The 18,861-nt window shown below is 42.3% G+C and overlaps 1 protein-coding gene across 3 annotated transcripts in view; it reads right to left on the reverse strand.

Moving 5' to 3' along the window:
- Positions 1 to 18,861, reverse strand: part of CACNA1D (calcium channel, voltage-dependent, L type, alpha 1D subunit) — a 272,080-nt gene that overhangs the window by 126,643 nt on the left and 126,576 nt on the right. For all 3 annotated transcript variants that reach the window (XM_004676057.2, XM_004676058.2, XM_004676059.2), the window contains exons 4-5: positions 11,814 to 11,953; positions 3,665 to 3,807 (exon numbers count right to left, since the gene is read on the reverse strand). In XM_004676057.2, coding sequence (XP_004676114.1) covers positions 3,665 to 3,807; positions 11,814 to 11,953 — 283 coding nt within the window. The remainder of the gene's footprint in view (positions 1 to 3,664; positions 3,808 to 11,813; positions 11,954 to 18,861) is intronic.

An 18,861-nucleotide genomic window follows, 5' to 3' on the forward strand; every position in this document is an offset into this window, starting at 1 on the left:
CATTTCAGTGGTGTGTATGTCTGTATGTGTGCACAACTCCTGACCATGCCTGCCCCACGTGTGACACATAGTTATGAAACTCAGGTATCACAACTTTTAATTAAAAATCAAAAAGCCTGAATGTGACATTAAAAGGAGCATAAAGATCATCTAATCCAACTCCCGCAGTTGGAAAAACTACACCCCCAAGAAAGGACTGCCCAATCATCAGTCAGTCCTTCGTTTCCGTATTTTTTCACTCAAAACAATTCTTTGAACATTTACCATGTGATGAGCATAAGGTTTAGTATTTTTAAGGTGCATGAAGATGTAAGCTACAAAGTACCTTCTCTCAAAGAGGTATTCTAGAAGGAGCCATAAGAACCAAACCAGTCACTATAAGACAGCACACATGTACATATGAGTAATATGTTAAGATTCAAGAGGGGTGAAGATGCTGCATCTGAGTGGAGAGAAGAGAACATGGCAGGGCCTGAAGACCAAAGTGCAGGGATTTCCAGAGGTGGTCATGGGAGAGTGACTGCTTCAGGCTGAGAGGACTGCAGCAAAGGCACAGAAGTGAGCAGAGCATGTGGGCTCTGGGTGCCGAGCCTCGATGGGTGCTCATACAGTGAAAAGGAAAATCAGGAAAGAAAGGCACACTGCAGCATGGAGCTCAGCGGTTGCATGAGGGTTAGAGGCCCAGACCTGAGTCCAACGGCAAACAGTGGCTTCTTTAGAAAGAGGCAGCAGAGATGAGACGGGCAGGAGAGTCACTGGAGTATGGGCCTGTCCAGGCAGGACAGGATGGAATGAGACCCCAGAGCAGCACCTGGGTGGAGGGAGGAGCTCAAGGGGCTGCACACTCCGACTATCCAAGGTAGGTAAAGAGGTGAGCCTAGCAGCTGACCAACACAAGCACATCAAGAGGAAGCACCTGGACGAGGCAGATGAAGGGCGAAGGAAGGAGCGGGTGGGAGCAACTTTGGACCTGCTGCATTTCATCACCAGCTTCACAGGAGAATGGAAGCGCTTCTAGTATCTTCTCACTTTCTCAACACATATTTTTAAAGAATGAACGATGCAGAGGTGACAGAATTGCATCAGATAGAAATCAGAGTAAACAGAGCAATGAGAACACTTATCAACAGTACCAAAAGTTTGCCATTGTAAGAAGTACCATGCAAGAGGAAGAGCTGGGAGGAAAGGAAGATCAGAAAGGATCTCACACTCACAGAGACCATTTTTCCAAGACTCTCACTAAACTCCCGGGTACTATCTTCAGATAGTTTAACGGTCAAATAGACACCTTTAGAAAAAATGATAAGTAACATGGTTATTGTTTTTTCCTTCCATGAGGAATAGAGGAGAGGGGAAGGAAAACTTCTGTTCTGACCTACATGAACAGGGTTTCTTGAATTTTGAGATTTTTTTAGGCATGGATAGGCCATCCCAAATCATCACCCACCATTTAACACTTCTCACGTTTCACGAATACACTCACATATAGAGTACTGTATATTAGACTGGACAAATTTGAGATGATGACGCTGAAGCTTAACATGGATGCATACACCTCCATGACTTTAGGTTCCTTTGAACATTATCGATGTATACAACAGATCAAATGTTCTCTAATCAAGGGGGAGTGGAATGGTATGAAAGAACCCCCATCTGGAGTGTCTCACCACCCACTAGCTGTGTGTGTGCACACCTCTGAGGCCTATGCTGCCTCGGCTGACAGTGCTGCACATGGATCAGATCTTAGGGGCTTTTCACACTCTGGTGGGCTAGGATTCTGATAAACATTATCTGTTGAGTGTGGGTGATTAAGAATACCACAAATGGCTAAACTGTTCTCTTTTGAAGTATGCATTTACTTTCCACTGAATGAATAAATATTCATACACATGTATAGTCTCATCTTACAGGACAGTCTGAGTTCTCTAGGAGACACTAGACCACTCCCAGGTAAATGTAAACAATCACACACTTCCCCAGACATTTCTAACAAGTCCAGGTAGAGAAAAAATCACTAATCCACAGCTGCATCACCCAGAGCAGGAACTCCATTTTCCCAAACCCCTTGGGGTCTGATAAGTGACTCTCATGGTCCCCACCAAGCAGTCAACACATCTGGCACAAGACTGGGGTTCCCATTCCCCCATCAACCTCTGGGAGAACAGGGTGCAGATCTCTGTCATGTCTTACATGGTTATGTTTGGAGGCCAAATGGGAAGAGGAAGAAATACAACTTAAGACTGGTTCTAAAAAGTATCAGGGACACTGGACCATGCCAGTGTCAGTGAAAACCTCGTCAGGCAATGGAGTCAAACAAGGCTGTGTGGGCTCAGAGCCCTCTCCCGCTGGACACCTGCACCCAGCAAGCCTCACCACCCACTAGTGTGCCATCTACTCTTTAGGGGGGAAAAGTTGTCATGGTTACTTTGAAATTAGATTAATCTGTAACAACTAAATCTGAAAGAACATGTTTGCTCGCTGAACTTCTCATTTAATCATATTACATGTAACAGAGCCAGTCATTTTCAAGGTATTTCTATTTTTCTCAATTGCTTCCAGACAGTTCCATGGCTTTGTGATCTTTTTCAATGAAAATAAATGAACCATCTGAAAAAACAAGTACACAGAAAACACCACTTCCTAAATTTTAACATGTTAAATTTGGAAATCACTTTTTTTTCCCCTCCCAGAGGATTTTTGGTGAGTTCTCCACACCAGAAGTCTGAGTATAATTTCAAAAAGAACTTTGGGAGAAGCAAAAACATGGTCTGTTGGTCAGATGGTTCTAGAAGTTATTAGAAAATGGCCTGCCCTGGGGCCCCACATCCTTCCTCCAGCTGTGGGTGGAGAGCCACCCGATAACCACCGTCCAGGGAAAGTGCCAGTACCCTGCCTGCAGAGCACCTCCACAGGGGTGTGCTACTGGGGAGCGGGGAGAACGGCAGAAGCACACCCCACACTCCTTAAGGGTAAGTGGCCTGTACATGGCCGAACACCAGCTCCACCTCAGGCGGCAGTCAGCCTGGCCTGGAGGTCTGCAGCAAGAAGCAAACTGGGGCCTGAGCCTGTGGGACAGGAACAGCCCCTCTCACCACTGTGGGTCTCCTCTGTGTGACAGATCATACACTGGGGGCTCTCCCTGCATTAGCCATTCAGCACCTTCTCATACATGCCAACAGGTCCCACATGTAGGGGACGACAAAGCAGCGTTCACCTCTTCCCAGGCCTGACAGGCACGATTCCTCTGGTGAAGAGCTAGGCTGGCTTTTCAGGAGTCCAGGCCCTGTGTTCACCACTTGGGAAAAAAGAAGTCAGTCCGATGCAGCTTGCTACACCCTCAGCTACACAACCCAACGCTTTTGGAGGACAGGCCCTGGTGTAGAAGAGGTTGTCACCAAAGGAAAACAAGACTGGAGTCAGGAAGCCTGAACTCAGGGCATCAAGTCACAGTTTACCCTGTCTGCAAGAAGAGTCTCTCTTTACAGAATTAGGAGACTCCACCAGCCCTGTCCACTCCGGAGCCAGTGCACAGACCCAAAGGTACAGCACTTTGCAACTGCACAGGCCACCCTGGGCTGGTCATGCATACCTCACAACCCCGACACCCACCCAGAAGAAACAAAGCAACAACAAAGTCTGGCTTTAGGAAGCAAAACATGCTTACTGGGCACTCCTGACACTAGTCGAAGTGGTCGTAACACTCGAAAGGCACGGAGAGCTTTGACATCAAAGCCTCCTGATTTGCCACCAGAGTGGTTACCGCCTTCTGTTTCTTTGGTTAATTGTTCCAAAATTACACTAAACAATCTGAAAGAAGAAAAGAAGAAATGTTAGAGTCTGTCACCCAGGGAAGCAAAACAGAATGATAATAGTAGTTATTTTTGAACAAGGGCTAATTCTGTGTGGCTGCTGCTTAAAGAAAAAGGGAGAGACACACAAAGGCAAGGACTGGAAGGGGACCCTGACAGGGCCTCACAGGTGAAAGAGACAGGGGTGGGGTGGGGCTCATCCCTGTTTCCACCAAAGGAGAACCCTCCAGCAAGTCAAGAGGGGACTCCCCCAAGGTTCACTCATGGCAGAACTGTCCCGGCAGAAATGACAATATTTATAGCAGCTACTGTTAATGAAGGCACACTGTATGCTATATACTTTACATACATTTTCTCATTAACCCTCACAAAAAGTTAGGCAGTATGAATTATTGTTAACACCATTTTACAATGAGGAAACCAGCAAGTAGCCTGTTGATTTCTGTGGTTAGTCTGTTGTAGCTTGGTGCTCAGAACTGTTTCCAACATACAAGAGGCAAAAAAATATCTGATGAATAAATCAGTGAATGCCGATTGACTTCAATGTCCCAAACCTTAACCCATACATCCTACCACTTGCAACAGTCACTGACACACCTTCATCCTCAAAGGGATGTTAAGGAAAAGATGTTAATCTCAGGCCTTAGGAGCTGTGTGAACACCAAAAGCAGTAACCTGAGGTATGTTATCGTTTTCTCTTTGGAAATGTGAAAAATATTATATCTGGCAGTCACAACAAATTTTTTTCCTCTTCTGAGAAGATTTTTTGGATAAAGCTATTTTCAGGCAATCTGCTCATTTGACAGTTCCTTTTGCTCTTTCAAATAAACATTTATTCTTTGCTTGTTTTTCAGAATAAATATAAATTTTCCCTTTTCAAATAGAATCAACTCTGGCCAATCAGATAGTGGGAATGCTTGGCCCAGCAACAAAGAAAAGGTTTCCAAAGTTTAATTAGCAGCCAAAGCAGAAACTCTGCCTCTGCTGGCACATCTCTGGATCGAGACACTGGAGTCCATAAAACGCAGGGTGGTCCGACTGCAATGCTGGTGGGGCACAGTCATGTCCTTCTGGCCCATGTGTTCATGCGTTCGGTAGCAGTACAGCAAGCAGGAATGTAGCAGCCAGGGGGGCAGTTCTTGGTGAAATAGGGCAGGTCTCTTACCTTTGCAAAGCTGCAGGTGTTGAGCACTCTTAGTTATGACTGGGGAACTGCATCAGATGTCTGACCATCTTCTCTCATTAGCATAGATTTTTAATTACTATACACCCTGCAGCAAGGTTTGTGTTAAAAATCCCCAAAAAGAAGTTCCTAACTTCACCCCAAGAAAAAGAAAAGAAACTTCTATGGCTGAAATATGGCAGCCCAGAATTTTCACCCCAAAGGTTAGGAAAGTAATCTATACAGGTGGTGACTTCAGATTGCTTTCAAGGATCAATGTTTTGCTATGTAGACTCCATGGTTCTTTTACCCCATTCGTGACGCCCTTGAAAACAAGTAAATAGCCTCTCTCCTATTACTGAGAAGCCTGAGTCAGAGAGGCGAGCTGGCTGCCATTTCCAGACAGCCGGGGGCGTAGAGGATCTTGGCTGGCTTCCACTCCTAAGGAGGCACTAGGAAAAGTCCCCATTGTATTTTGGGGTTGTTTCTCCCTCTGTAAAGTGAAAAACTGGATTAAATGATCCCAAGTCCTCAAGTCCTCTCATTCTAATATTCTGTGATTCTATACCCTTTGCCTCTCTCATACCAAAAAAAAATGTGACGCATGCTTCAAGAGATAAGGGCACAAGGAAAAACTATTTGATCCTAAAATATCATTTTAAAAAAAAGATTTATTTATTTATGCATACAAGAACTGGAGTATGGGCCAGAGGTGGGGGGGGGGGGTTGAGAGGATGCACTAGAGATAGAGTGAAGAGCAGAACAGGTAGAGCTACTGAAATACACTGCTGAGGGGAGAAGCAGGTGGGTCAGGAGAGGTCTGCTGTGCCATGTTAATCTCCTCCCTGGACAGGGATCAAACTCATGCTGCAGTGGCTGCAGATAGCTTCATAGTGCTGCGCTTTAACCCCCTGTGCTACCAGGGAGGGCCCTGATCCTAGAATATCATTTTTAAAATGTTTTAAGTTGATCCCAAGACAGGAGTGAAAAGGAAAGAAGACTAGAGTTAGAAGCACCAGAATGTTCTAAACAAAAGTTTAAATGGCAAATCTAATCAATTGAAGTGTTCACTGACAAATTAGAGGAAGGGGATCCAATAAATTATACTCAAAGTTGGCACACATCAGTTTGCACTCAGGGACACACATCAACTCCAAAAGACAGAGAGCCCTCCTGTGGTCACATCATTAACTTACTTTAGAAATATCAATCCCTTTCTTAATGTTTCTGTCACTGGAAATCTTAACAAAAGCAACAGATCAGTTTGCTTACAATGGCAAATCCACTGGATTTGAAAACTCAATAGAAAACTTCAGTGAGTAGGAATTTTATTCAAATGAAGACATGAACTTTTTACTTACACTTTCTCAATTCCTTTTTGAGTCCTGTTTAATGCATCTTTTAGAGTAAGAATAATGTGATGCTCTAAAATTTTCTTAAAAAGAGATCAATGAATCTAGTTAAATTTTAATTTCCTTAGACTTTTAGCTTTTAGTTCAATTTATACATAATTAGACACACACATTTTAAAGTATGCAAAGAGATGAGTTGAAACAAATGTGTAAGTCTAAGCAATAAGCACCACAATCAAAACACAGAACATTTCCAGCCTATTAAGCAGTAACCCTTTGCAGTTCTCCAAGTTCAGATGTAGGTAACCACTAAGCGACTGTTTATCATTGTGTGTTATTCTCTTCTTCTCTATAATCTTACATGACTGGAGTCATACAGAATTGTTTTTTGTTGATCTTCTTTTCTTCATCATGTTTTAAGATTCACCCAAGTTGTTACATGTACCAGGAATTCACTTACTTTTATTGTTAATTAATAACCCACTTTATAAATATACTGCAATGAGTTTACTCAATCACCTGTTGAGAGATATTTGGGTTGTTTCCAGTTTGTCTCATTCATGGAATATCTTTTGAAATGTGTTTTCATTTATCTTGGATAAGTACCTAAGATAGTACAATCAATACAGTCATGTGGGCTGTGTATGATTAAAAATCTAAGGAACTGGCAAAATTTCAATTTCTACAAACAATGTATTAAGAGTTCCAATTGCTCTATTTCTTGATTAACACAGGGTATCTTTTTACATTTAGAAATATATTTTTCATATTTCTTAATAGTAAGTATATAATGTTATGTTACTGCTGTTTTCTAAAAATTTTAGATTGGAGGATTATGAGTGCTTTGGTGTGGATGTAGCATGGTAACATATACCTCTGGATCATGTACAGTATTGTAAACTAAAGTACTTCAATAAAAAATTTTAAATAGGTAAAAATATTAAAAACAAAATGTACGCCACAATGCACTGCTTTTCAAATTAACAAAAGGGAAAATTAAACCTAATTTTAAATTAACAAAAAGAAAAATTAAATCATTTTCAAATTAACAAAAGGGAAAATTAAGCCTAAACCCTTTAATATATCATTTTTAAATTACATGTACTGAGATCATTTAAAACACTGTATATATTTTAGAGGTATAGGTTCATACCTTAACAAATGCATATTTTTATACCATGCCCACCAACAAAGTCCCAAAAACCCTCCATCACAAAGCAAAAACAGGGTGGTAGTGAGAACACAGGAGGGAAGGGGCACAATGGAGTAGGATTATTGAGGCTCTGGTGGTAGGTGTGGTGTGATAACATTTATAGAGCTGCGAAGTTACCCCCAAAATATATAGTTATAAGTCAACATTGTCTCAATAAACATAATTAAAAACAAATGATAGGACCCTCTCCGGTGGTGCAGTGGGTTAAAGAACAGCATTGGAAGCTAAAATCACTGCAGCATGAGTTCTATCCCCACCCTGGAGGTGACCACATGGCGTGGCAGACCTCTCCTGACCCGCCCGCTGCTGCCCTCAGTAGTGTACTTCGTCAGTCTGCCTATTCTGCTCCCCACTGTCTCTGGCGCACCTCTGCCTGTACCCCAGTTCTGTATGCATAAAGAAATCTTAGAAAAAATAAAGGATAAAGAATTTTAGACTTTATTTTTCCTTTTTTGTGGGGGATAAAAGGGCATTAGCACATTTCAGTTGCTCATGGAGACAAACCTGTGCATATATTTGGTTCACTGCTGAAGTCCACGTCTATATTTCAGTCAACCATTGCCCCTGATATCTCAATGTACCTGCTCTTCCGGTTATCCTTCTGGTCACTAATTGATATCACAGTCCAAAAGTTCGCTCTTGCTTTTACTGAATTCTCTCTACATCACTTGAGTACTATCATATGGTTTGTTTTTTACTTTCTGGCTAATTTCACTAAGCATAAGTCCCGTAGGTCCATCCATGTCGTTGCAAATAGCTGAATAATATTTAATTCTGCATATCCCACATCTTCTGAATACGTTCTGATATAGCCATATGGAAAGCAATATGGAGAATCCTCATGGTGGTTTTAATTTTCATCTAATTACCAGTGATGTTGAACATCTTCACAGGTGGTTCCCTGTTAACCATTTATGTATCTTTTGTAAAGAGCTGTGATATCTGCTGCTACATATATGTATATTGGTTTGTCTTCTGCTGAGTTGTAAGAATTCTTTATAGATTCTAAAATCAAATCCTTTGTGTGAAATATGTGTATTATGAGCATTTTTCCCCCAATCTGTGCTTTATTTTTTTTATTTCTTTCACACTGTCTTTTGAGGAGAAGTTTACATTCTATTAGGGCCCGAATTCAGTTATTTATTTTTGGTCAGTTTCTATGTCTAGGAAATCTCTACCTCAAAGTCAAAGATTTTTCTCTTAGAAGTTTTGCATTTATAGCTTTTACATCTACAACTATGATATGTAGTATTTGTATGTGACTTTTAAGATATTTTATACATCTTTTTTTCATATGGATCAACAGTTGTTCAGCACCATATGTTGAAAATAATTTCATTAATTCATTGAATTACTAAGATACTGTGTCTAGAATCAATGAACCACACACACCGCTCGACTTCCCAGTCTGTCCTGTTCCTGCATTTTGTCTGTCTACTCCTCAGGCCAGTATCGCACTATCTTGACTACCCTGGCTTTAGAGGTCCCAGCTTTGTTTATAAACACTATTTTTGGCTAATCTAGAACCTCTCTAACAGCTATATCAATTTTAGAACAAACTTACCAGTCTCTAGGATCCCATTTATAGTTCAATTTGGAAAGAACCACCACCCAACAAGATTGTGTCTTCCAGTCCACAAGCATGTATCTCATTCCACTGATTTAGGTCATCTTCAACTTACCTCGGCAATTTTCAGCTTACACTACACTGTGTATCCTCAATAGTTCACGGTTTTGGTGTATATAGCACTGTCTTTAAATTTTTAGTTTTCAATTGTTCATGACTACTATATAAAAATTCATGTTTTAATACTCAACGTTTTTATCCACATTGTTAAATTCATTTCAAAATATAACTTCATATGATTTTATTCTTCTTAAATTCAGCAACTCATGTTTTACAGCCCATAATGGTGAATATTCCAAGTGCACACAAAAAGCTGCTGCTCTCTGCTGTTGGAGGAGTCGCCCAGAAATGTGACAGGAGCTGCCTGACAGCGCCAGTCATGTCTCCCTGTGTCCTCAGTGATCTTTCATCTGGATGTTCTATCGTACTCCTCAAGAGAGGAGTACTCAAAAGCTGAACTCCAACCGTGATCTGTCTATCCTGCCTTCAGTGATTTTTTGTGATGTGTATTTGGAAGCTCCTTTATTATATACCTGTATATGTGGCGGGGGATTAGGATCATTGAGTCCTATTGATGAAATAACTCCTTTATCATTATGAAATACCTGAAGAATAAGTTGTTGAATATTCATATTGCCACACTAGCTTTCCTTGAATAGTTTTTACATGATATGTTTTTCTGTTTTTTACTTTCAATTTATTTGGAACTTTAAAGGTTTCTTATAAATAAATTTTAAAAAGCAAAATAAAGTTGATTTCTTGTAGACACTATGGAATGGGACTTGGTTTTTAATATGTAAAATCTGATAAACTCTGACTTTAATAGGGTTTAAATCCATCATCTTGCCATTTGTTTCCTCTTTGCTCTGTCCAATGTTCCTTTTTTATTATTCTCCCTGCTCTTTTTAACTTAATTGAGCTTTTAATTTAAAAAAAATCCATTCTCTAGTATAAGGTTATTAACTACATTTCTTAATTTTTCTAGTGGTTCCCCTACTGCAAATGTCAGCAAAATTTTTCTGTAAGGTTTAGTCAGATAGTAGACTTTCAGTTAGTTTAGCCAGATAGTAAGTATGATACGATTTGCAAATTTAACTCTCAATTTTGCCTTCTTAAGACCAAACAGTCTTAGAGATGAGTGAGTGTGATTGTCTTCCAATAAAACTTTGTTTGCCAATCAGGCAGCAAAATATTTTGTCAAAAGATTTTTTAAAAGGCAATCAGCCAGACTTAGTCCATGGGCCAAAGTTTGCTTGCCATTCTCGAGTTGACAATATACACATTTAACATATCACTAGCCTGTCTTGAAATATTTTATCACTCTGCCTACTATATGAGCACTTTTCAATAGTTTACAACTCTTTTCTTGTTCTTGTCTTTTGTAAGGACTGCCGTGTATTTTACTTTTATAGAAGCTGTAAACCCCACAATTACTTTTGCTTTGAATAATCAATTTTGCTTTAAAAAGTCAACTTTTAAACTAGATTTTTATATAAGCAAAAATATTTTTATACCTATCCATGCATTTACCCTTGCTGAAGCATTTGGAATCCCTTCTGTATAGACCTGTATTTCCATCTGGTGTCACCTTTCCCAGTGTGAAGAAATTTAACAGTTTGTTGAAGTACAGTACAGACCTACTGGTGATGAATTCTCAGATGTGGATCCCATTTTAACTTCCCAGCCTTGAAAGGACAGGCTGAAAATTTACCCACTTTCCCAATAGTCTTCAGTATTTGCCCTCCTATTAAAAGCCAAAGGATTCATGATAAGAAGAATAATACAAAAGAAAAACACCTTGCTGAATTGCAAAAGCCGACAAAGACAATAAGACAAAGTCATGGAGATAGAGAGAGGCCATTTACCAATCTCTCTGTCTAGGAACAAATGTAATTTGGGGAGTCATCCACCTCACAGCTGGGTTTCAATGCACAGAGCATAGAGCTTACATTCTAGGAGGGTATTTGGTGTAAAGGCCCAGCAGACCTCTGGCCCTGATTCATTTTCTCCTGCTAGTAGTATGCAAGGTACGGAAGGAACTGAATAACATAGGCCACTATTTTTAATTAAACACTCTTTCATTGAAACTCTTGGTATCTTCTTACTGTGACAGGATTTTAGGAGAACATCTGCTTCTCCGTATTTTCTGGTTTATTTCCTTTCATGCCAGATAGCTGACATTATTCAGACACTTCTTTTGATATTTTAAATGGAAAAGGAGCATGCCAAAATGTTTTTCCACAGTCAGCAGAAAAAAATGATAGTTTTGTTCAAGGAACGTTGACTAGCAGAGGGCCATACTGTGGTGAAGGAGTTAGTTAGTGCTTCTTCACTGTGTTTTGTTTTTCAGCAGGGTGCTAAGTGTCAAAGCTCTCCATTTGACTCTAGTCACCAGCAAGGCATGTTTGTGGAGACTCAAGGCTCTGTCAGGTGAACCCTCACCAATCAGGAGCTTAGCTTTCCTTCTCTAACACATGACAACAATGAGAATTTGGAGCCCCGTGTTGCCTGGAGGTTGACAGTGGCATTGCCAGTCTATAGAGAACTGCAGGATGGCCATCTTCCCTCCTGAGACCGGGTCTTCTGTTACTTCCCACCTCCCATTTTGCAAACCAACATTTCCACCCACCCCCCAGTAAAAGGAACTTACCCTACTATTACTATAACAAAATCCAGTAAATTCCATCCATTCCTAACGTAAGCATTAGGATGTAGCAATAATCCATATGCTATTATCTTCAAAAATGTCTCGACTGTAAAAATAATCAGGAAGGCATATTCTACTTTTTCCTGTGAAGAGAAACAAACAACAAGAAAGGAAGGGAAAAAGTTAGAATCATTATCTCAGATATATAAGCAATTTTCTCCAAGCAAAATTTTATTACAGAAAGTGGAACAATTAACACTGCACCTGGGCTAGGAAGGCATTTTAATTTTAACACTGAATTTCTCATAAGCAACTAAGTGTAAAACACTTTCATTCCAAGCTGCATGATTGCATTTTGCCACCTGCCCCAATGCGTGTGCAATGAGTCTGCCTGGGACATAATGGACATGTTTGTTATTTGCGCACATTTGCAAAATGCAGCATGTTTTCCTCCTGAGATTGCCAAATCGGGCCCCAAAAAAGCACCATGGTTCAACAGAGATTCCCACAGCAGCCTTGAATAGAACATCCTTTGGGAAAAAATGAAGATGCATCTGCTTTGAACCCCTCTTCTTGGTTTATATCTGACTTGGAAGGTCAGCTTTGTCACTCAGCAGCAAGGTGACCTTGGACAAGTCCCTACTTTCCTTCTGGACAGAAATTTCCTCAGATGTACAGTGTAGGGGCGCTGGCAAATTCCAGATGACAAACTCATACATGTTTATTGGTGGGCACCTCTCCTGCCACCTCTCTGGCTCACACCACAGAGTCATCACCATGCACTTTTCCAGGGAGCCTAGGTGCAGCCTCTGAATCCACTTGTCAACAGCCCCAGCAGCCATTCCCATGTGGCTGCACTGACCTCCCAGATGCTCCCCGTCACACTAGATGAATCTTAGAACCTTTCCATTTCCAACTCATGAGAATCTGATCTCTAGGAAACACCTCCATCAGCAAGTCTAAAATTTTCAACTCTTTCCTCTTTCATACAGGTTTTCCTTATTGTTTCATTTGCCTTAAAAATATCGACCAAAGGGGATGTGTACAATCAATTTGACCAGAGGCATTCTCTGGCAAGAAGCTAGTTAAACAGCAACTAAATGAAAAATCATCAGCAACTGAACTCTTCATGTGAGCCAAGAAGTCTTCTAGCACAGATTCTACTTGGTGGACCTGAGGAAAGTTAGATATCTTGGGAAAATGGAAATCGTGATATTCACTCTTTAAGATACTGAGCACAGGAGGTCAAATGCATCTGTCTCCGCAGACAGAGTGAGCACCCTTGTGCACAGCGACACTGAACCAGGAGCAGGGCTCAGGGGAACGGCGAGGACAATCCCTTCGCCTCGAAAGGTTCAGTCAGGCAGAGTGTGGGGGTTTCCTAAGGTATATCCAGACACATCCCAGGAGAGGGAACTGCCGAAGGGCAGTTCTGCAGCCCGAGCCTCTGACGTGCCCACAGGCAAGACCGCTTCCACCCTGCCAGGACTTTGTTTTGTGGGATCACTGTTCTGCCTGAGCCACCCTGGGCCCTGGCAGCCTGCCACCTGCGTGCTACCCCTCTGTCGCCAGGCAGTCCCTGTCCTGGGCTGACCTTGCCAGTCCATGCCACCGCATCCTCCTTCCTGATCACCAGGAGAGCCATCCAGCCTCTGTGACACCCAGCCTTCACCCCGTTCAGAGCTCTCCAATATCATGACGAAAAGCCAGAGCCAGTCCATCCATTTTCCCTCCCCAGTTCCTAGACATTCCCAAACTGCGCTCCAGGTTGGATTCTGGGAACCCGAGCACAGTGGTCCAGTAAATTCTGCAATGGGGTAAACTTGCCACTGGCAGTGTTTTTAGTATTGTTAGATGGTTTCCCAATTTCATAGCTCAGCCTCCTCCAGCTCCCCTCAAAAGGCCTTCCCTGGGCCTGGCTCATCTGTGCAGCCATGCTCCAGGCTAGGTGGGCAACCATGGAAGGCACTCCCAGGGCAGCAGCACCCTACCCCTTCCTGCCACAAACAGATCTCCAAGGATTCCTTGTTTATGCTTCATGTTCCTGGTGAGGCTCCTGTAAGCAAGAGCTCATCTTCCTCCTCACGGTCATTTCCCTGGTGGGGTGCCCCCCCAGGGAGCTGCATTCACACACTGTTTTCTGAGGAACAGGGACTCACTTTCCCAGTGGGTAGGGAGAGGAGATACCAGAAAGCTTAAAGGAGGTAGCAACAGTAACTCTCAGAGCTGAGAGGAAATTCAATTCTGTTGCCTTAACCAGAAGCAAAAATCCCTAAGATACGGCTCCACTGTGCTTGAGTGAGACCCTGGTCACCAAACACAGATGATTAGTCTGTTTTTGAGACTCGGAGTTCTAGCAGAACAAGATAAACTGAAAACAGCTCACTGATTTTACAATTTCTTTTTCCTTTTTATCCTTTGTTTTATTTACTAGGCCAGGCAGGGGGAAAAAACGGTTTTTGCTGCCATCAATATTCATAGCAGTTACATCCCTACGTCAACACAGTGCTATACTTTAGAGCAGAAAAACACGGCAGGGAACAGAGAGTACACCTAGCAAACACAGCTTGTTTTTCCTCTTTGGCTTCTATTTGTAAGTAATTTTGCCACAATCACACAAGGGCCATTAGTGTAACTGAATTGTTTAGGGTTCTTTTATCCCCTTCCTCTTGCCCTTCTTCTCCTTTTTTAAATAATTTACTTTTCCTAAAATCTTTAGGGCATTACTTGATGGATTGACTATAAGAAATAGAACCTTGCTGTAATGTGGTTCTTTACTAGCGAGACTCTACCGAATGACAGCCTGGGGAGCACGACCTCTAGAAAAAGGCTGTACTAAATGGCCAACCGGTTGAGACAAGAGCTCCCCTGAACATCTCACCTAGTCTGCCCTTTCAGTCCCAATAGAAGCATCTCATCTAAAATCCTCACCCTTCCATCCTCATCTGGTTTCCTCTTCCAAATTCCCCAGGGTTCTTCTTCAAGAGCTCTTTTCCCAGTCTGCCTCACCCACTGGGTGTGCCTGCCCCCAGGCATGTGAACTCTAAAGGGGTGAGCACACAATTTGGGGATACAGGACCACCTGAGAGGACTCAGGGCTGGGAGCCAGAATATCTGCTTCCTTCTGATTCCACCCCGGTCCCACTATTTTAGGTCCACATGCAGCTCCCCTTTTTCTAGAATGGTTTTCCCCACCCCACTTTTTCATCAGACCAAATCCTACTTTCCTTCAAAGCTCAAGCTGAACATACTTCTCAGTAAAACCCTCGTGACCTCCTAGACAAATTAGGACCGTTATATGCTGTTGAAGCTCAAACCACTTCTTCGAAGACTACCTAACAACAGAAAATTTAAATTTTAAAATCTTCCCTTTACTATTTGTGTCAACCAATAAGTAATTTCTATAAGATCACAGACCATTTCTATTTCATTCATCATTGTATTCCCAAGGCCTGTCACAAAAATAGGTACTAGAATGTGTAAACGAATGTGCAAAGATGTTTGAACATTTTTCAAAAAGATTTATTTATGCATGCAGAACTGGGGTACAGGCCAGAGGTGCAGGGGCAATGAGAGGAACATCAGAGACAGAGGGGGGAGAAAAACAGGGAAACTGACAAAATACACTGCTGAAGGGAGCAGCAAGCAAGACTGCAGAGGCCTCGTGCACCATGTGGGTCAGCTCCCTGGTTGGGGATAGCTTGCTGAAGCTGCTATGGCTAGCTTCGTAGTGCTGTGCTTTAACCACTGAGCCAACAGGGAGGGACCCTGAACAGACATTATTAAATATTCCTTCCTGCTAAGAAGTTCTGTAACTTTTAGTCAGCTGAGACTATCTTAACAAAATACTACAAACTGGGTGGCTTCAACAACAGAAATTAATCCCACAGTTCTAGGGGTAGAAGTCCAGGTCAAGTTGGCAGTTGTTGATGAGGACTCTCTTCCTGGCTTGCAGAGATCAGCTGTTATTCTTCATCCAGCCTTTCTTTGGTTGCTGTATGTACAGATCGAGAGAACTCTGTGCCTCTTCCTCTTCTTCTTAGGGTACAAATTTAATCATGAGGGCCCCCCCCCCTTGTGACCAAAGCTAAGGCCCCAAACACCATCACTTTGGGGTTGAGCCTTCAGTTTATGAATTTGGGCAGGTGCAAACATTCAGTCTGTAATAAAAGTAAAAGCTGCTCCCTCGGCTGGGATCAGTTCCAGGCAAAAGTTCTAGACTAAATGTCAGGGAGAAATCTGGCACCACAGCCATGCTTGACAAGGTGGGCCATGGGTGTTGCAGTCAGAGAGCAGAGCACATGCAAAGGCGAATCATTCAAAGTTCATCAGAGGCCCAGCACAGTCTGATCACAAGGTATGAGGTACAGATCAAAGAAGAGGGGTAGGCACACGGGTGACTTGGTGATGGGAAACCCGCGGGGATTACAATTGAGATGGGGGGGGGAGTACAAAATGATGTAAAAATAAACTGTTGTAAAAAAAAATACACACAAAAAAAAAAAGAAGAAGAAGAGGGGTAAAGGTGAGGGGCTAATTTAAGAGAGGGCCTGAAGGGTTCATGTGCCCAGCTCCACGGCATGGCCTCTGTTTCTATCTGGAAAATGAACAGATTGAATCAAATGATCTTCCCGCTATCAAACTACAGTTCTATATGTACAGCCTGAAGAGTGCAGCCTTGGAGGGTAGTCGCAGGCAGCCCAGCTCACACTGGCTGGGGTAAAACAGGTCACTGTTCCCCTGCAGGAATGGATGAAATATGTCCTCAGTGGGCACCTGCTTAATGCCACAATGACAAGAAGAAAACAGTTTGCCTTTGTTTCTCTTCACCTTTGGCTTAAAAGTAGTATTTTTTTTTTTTTTTTAGTGTAATCCATGAGTCCAGTTCTAGTCTCTACAGCTGTGTCACCTGGTGGAGTTACAACCTTAAGGTCTCCATATATGAAGTGGGGGAGTCCTCATGTTCACTCCACCCAGAATGTGGTGAAAATCAGATTAAGGAAGAGACAGGAAGAGCTCAGCACACTGCCTAATATTTCAGAGTCGAGGACTCACCCCAAGTAGGAGAGCAAGGAAGTAGAGTCTTCATACAACCTGGAACTTCTCAGAAGAGGTTCCTCCTGAGACCCCCACCACAGTCCAGTGACCCCCTTTGGGGAAGAGTCCCTGCCCACAGTGCCACCCAGAACGTGCCCAGATGACACAGGGCGGATCACTCTGTGAAGACCAGCTTCAAAGACACCTGGTCTGAGGGAAGAAGGCAACACACCCCCCTGGACAGGGACTCCCTCTGCAGGTAACCTCCTTGGTCTCTGGCAGCACAGAGCCAGCTGCTGCTTTGTGACTGAGATGAAGGCAGACACCTAGGAGGAGCTGGCTAAAATTCTTGCCACCCAGCAAAACCTGCAGGGGAACGGCACCCTGACTTTCCTCCATAAGTTGTTCCTTTCTCATTCTTAGCAGATACAGGACTCTGTATGTGGCCACAGTTACCAGTTTTGCATATGCCCAATGCTTTGGGCATACAACCCGAAACATGCCAACCAGCTCCAACCAGAGCTAATCTGAGGATTTCTACTTCAGCACCTAGGCAAGAAGTTCTGTCATTACCTAGACTTGGCTTTGAGAGGATGTTAGTCTGGAGCTATGAGGGGAACACAGAGATAAGAACCAAAACCAAGGAAGCTAAGTGTGAAAATGGGAGTGAGTCAAACTCAGCCCAAGTATCTGGCTCTGAGCCCATTGCATGGACCCCTAGATCAAGCTGAACCTGAAACCTAAAATTCTCCCCCTTAATTTCAGCTTTTCACTTACAAAAGTAAGTAAAATTAAACCCCACTGGGTTATATTTTTGGTCAGCAGCAAATAATACAGCTAGTTAAATTAACTACACAGTTAGTTTATAGTTTATAATTAAATGTAACGGGCTATACAGTTTATGGTTAAGGGTACATAAACTATACTACAACTATAGCTTATAGCTAAATATACAGGCCTGTTGGACCACTCTGCTGCTCTGAAAGCTGAAGCATTTCTCAAGAGATTCACCTCCTGGATTCCCTTTTACCCACAAGCTGAGTTACAGGTCTGTATACACAGGACCCACACCCATAAGCCCTGCAAGTCATCACCTTTGGGAATTTGCCTAGACAAAGCTTTCCAGAACTAATCTTTTCATATCCTCCATTCTCCACTGCTTTCTTTAGCTCCAACTGGTTTCCTGCACTCTGTTCACTCCTATACTTGATGTTTGGGGTGTTCCTTGCTTCTCACCTGCTCCATCCTGGGACATGAACTCCGAGCCATTGGCTGCAGGTGCATTGTACACTTGACAGCTGCGAGCCCCCTCACCCAGCTCCACCACTAACATGCCCGCCTCACCCATTTGCTTGGCAGGTCAGACACGCTATTTCTTTTCTTTTTCCCTTCTTTTTTTTTAAAAAAAAATATTTATATATTTTTTACATTATTCTTCATTTTGCACATTTTTTTCATGCACTTTCCACCACCACTTCACCTGTGTGCTATCACCATGGTCCCATGTGCTCCTCCCACCCCTGTTGTGATCTTGTTCCCTTCTCCTCCCCCATAGAATGTTTCTGGTTTATAGTTGTTAGTTGATGTTCTTTTTTACTTTATTCAATTACTGTATCTCTATATATATCGACATTGATATATATGTAGATATATATATATATATATATATATATATATATATATATATATTTCCCCCGATCCCTTACACTACTGCTATGAGTGAAACCATCCAGCATTTTTCTTTTTCATTCTGGCTTATTTCACTAAGCATGATCTTTTCCAGTTCCATCCATTTGCCGCAAACGGCATGAGTTTATCTTTTTTGATTGCTGAGTAATATTCCATTGCACATATATACCACATCTTCTTGATTCAGTCATCAATTTTTGAGCATTTGGGGTGATTCCACATCTTCTCTACTGTAAATAGGGCAGCAATAAACATCAGGGTGCAGGCAGACACCTTATTTCAATTGAATTCAACAGCATTCACAGGATGTATTTACCCTGCAGCC

This window comes from Condylura cristata, unplaced genomic scaffold (assembly GCF_000260355.1).
Source record: "Condylura cristata isolate star-nosed mole 26May11 unplaced genomic scaffold, ConCri1.0 scaffold00004, whole genome shotgun sequence".
NCBI classification, from domain to species: Eukaryota; Metazoa; Chordata; class Mammalia; order Eulipotyphla; family Talpidae; genus Condylura; species Condylura cristata.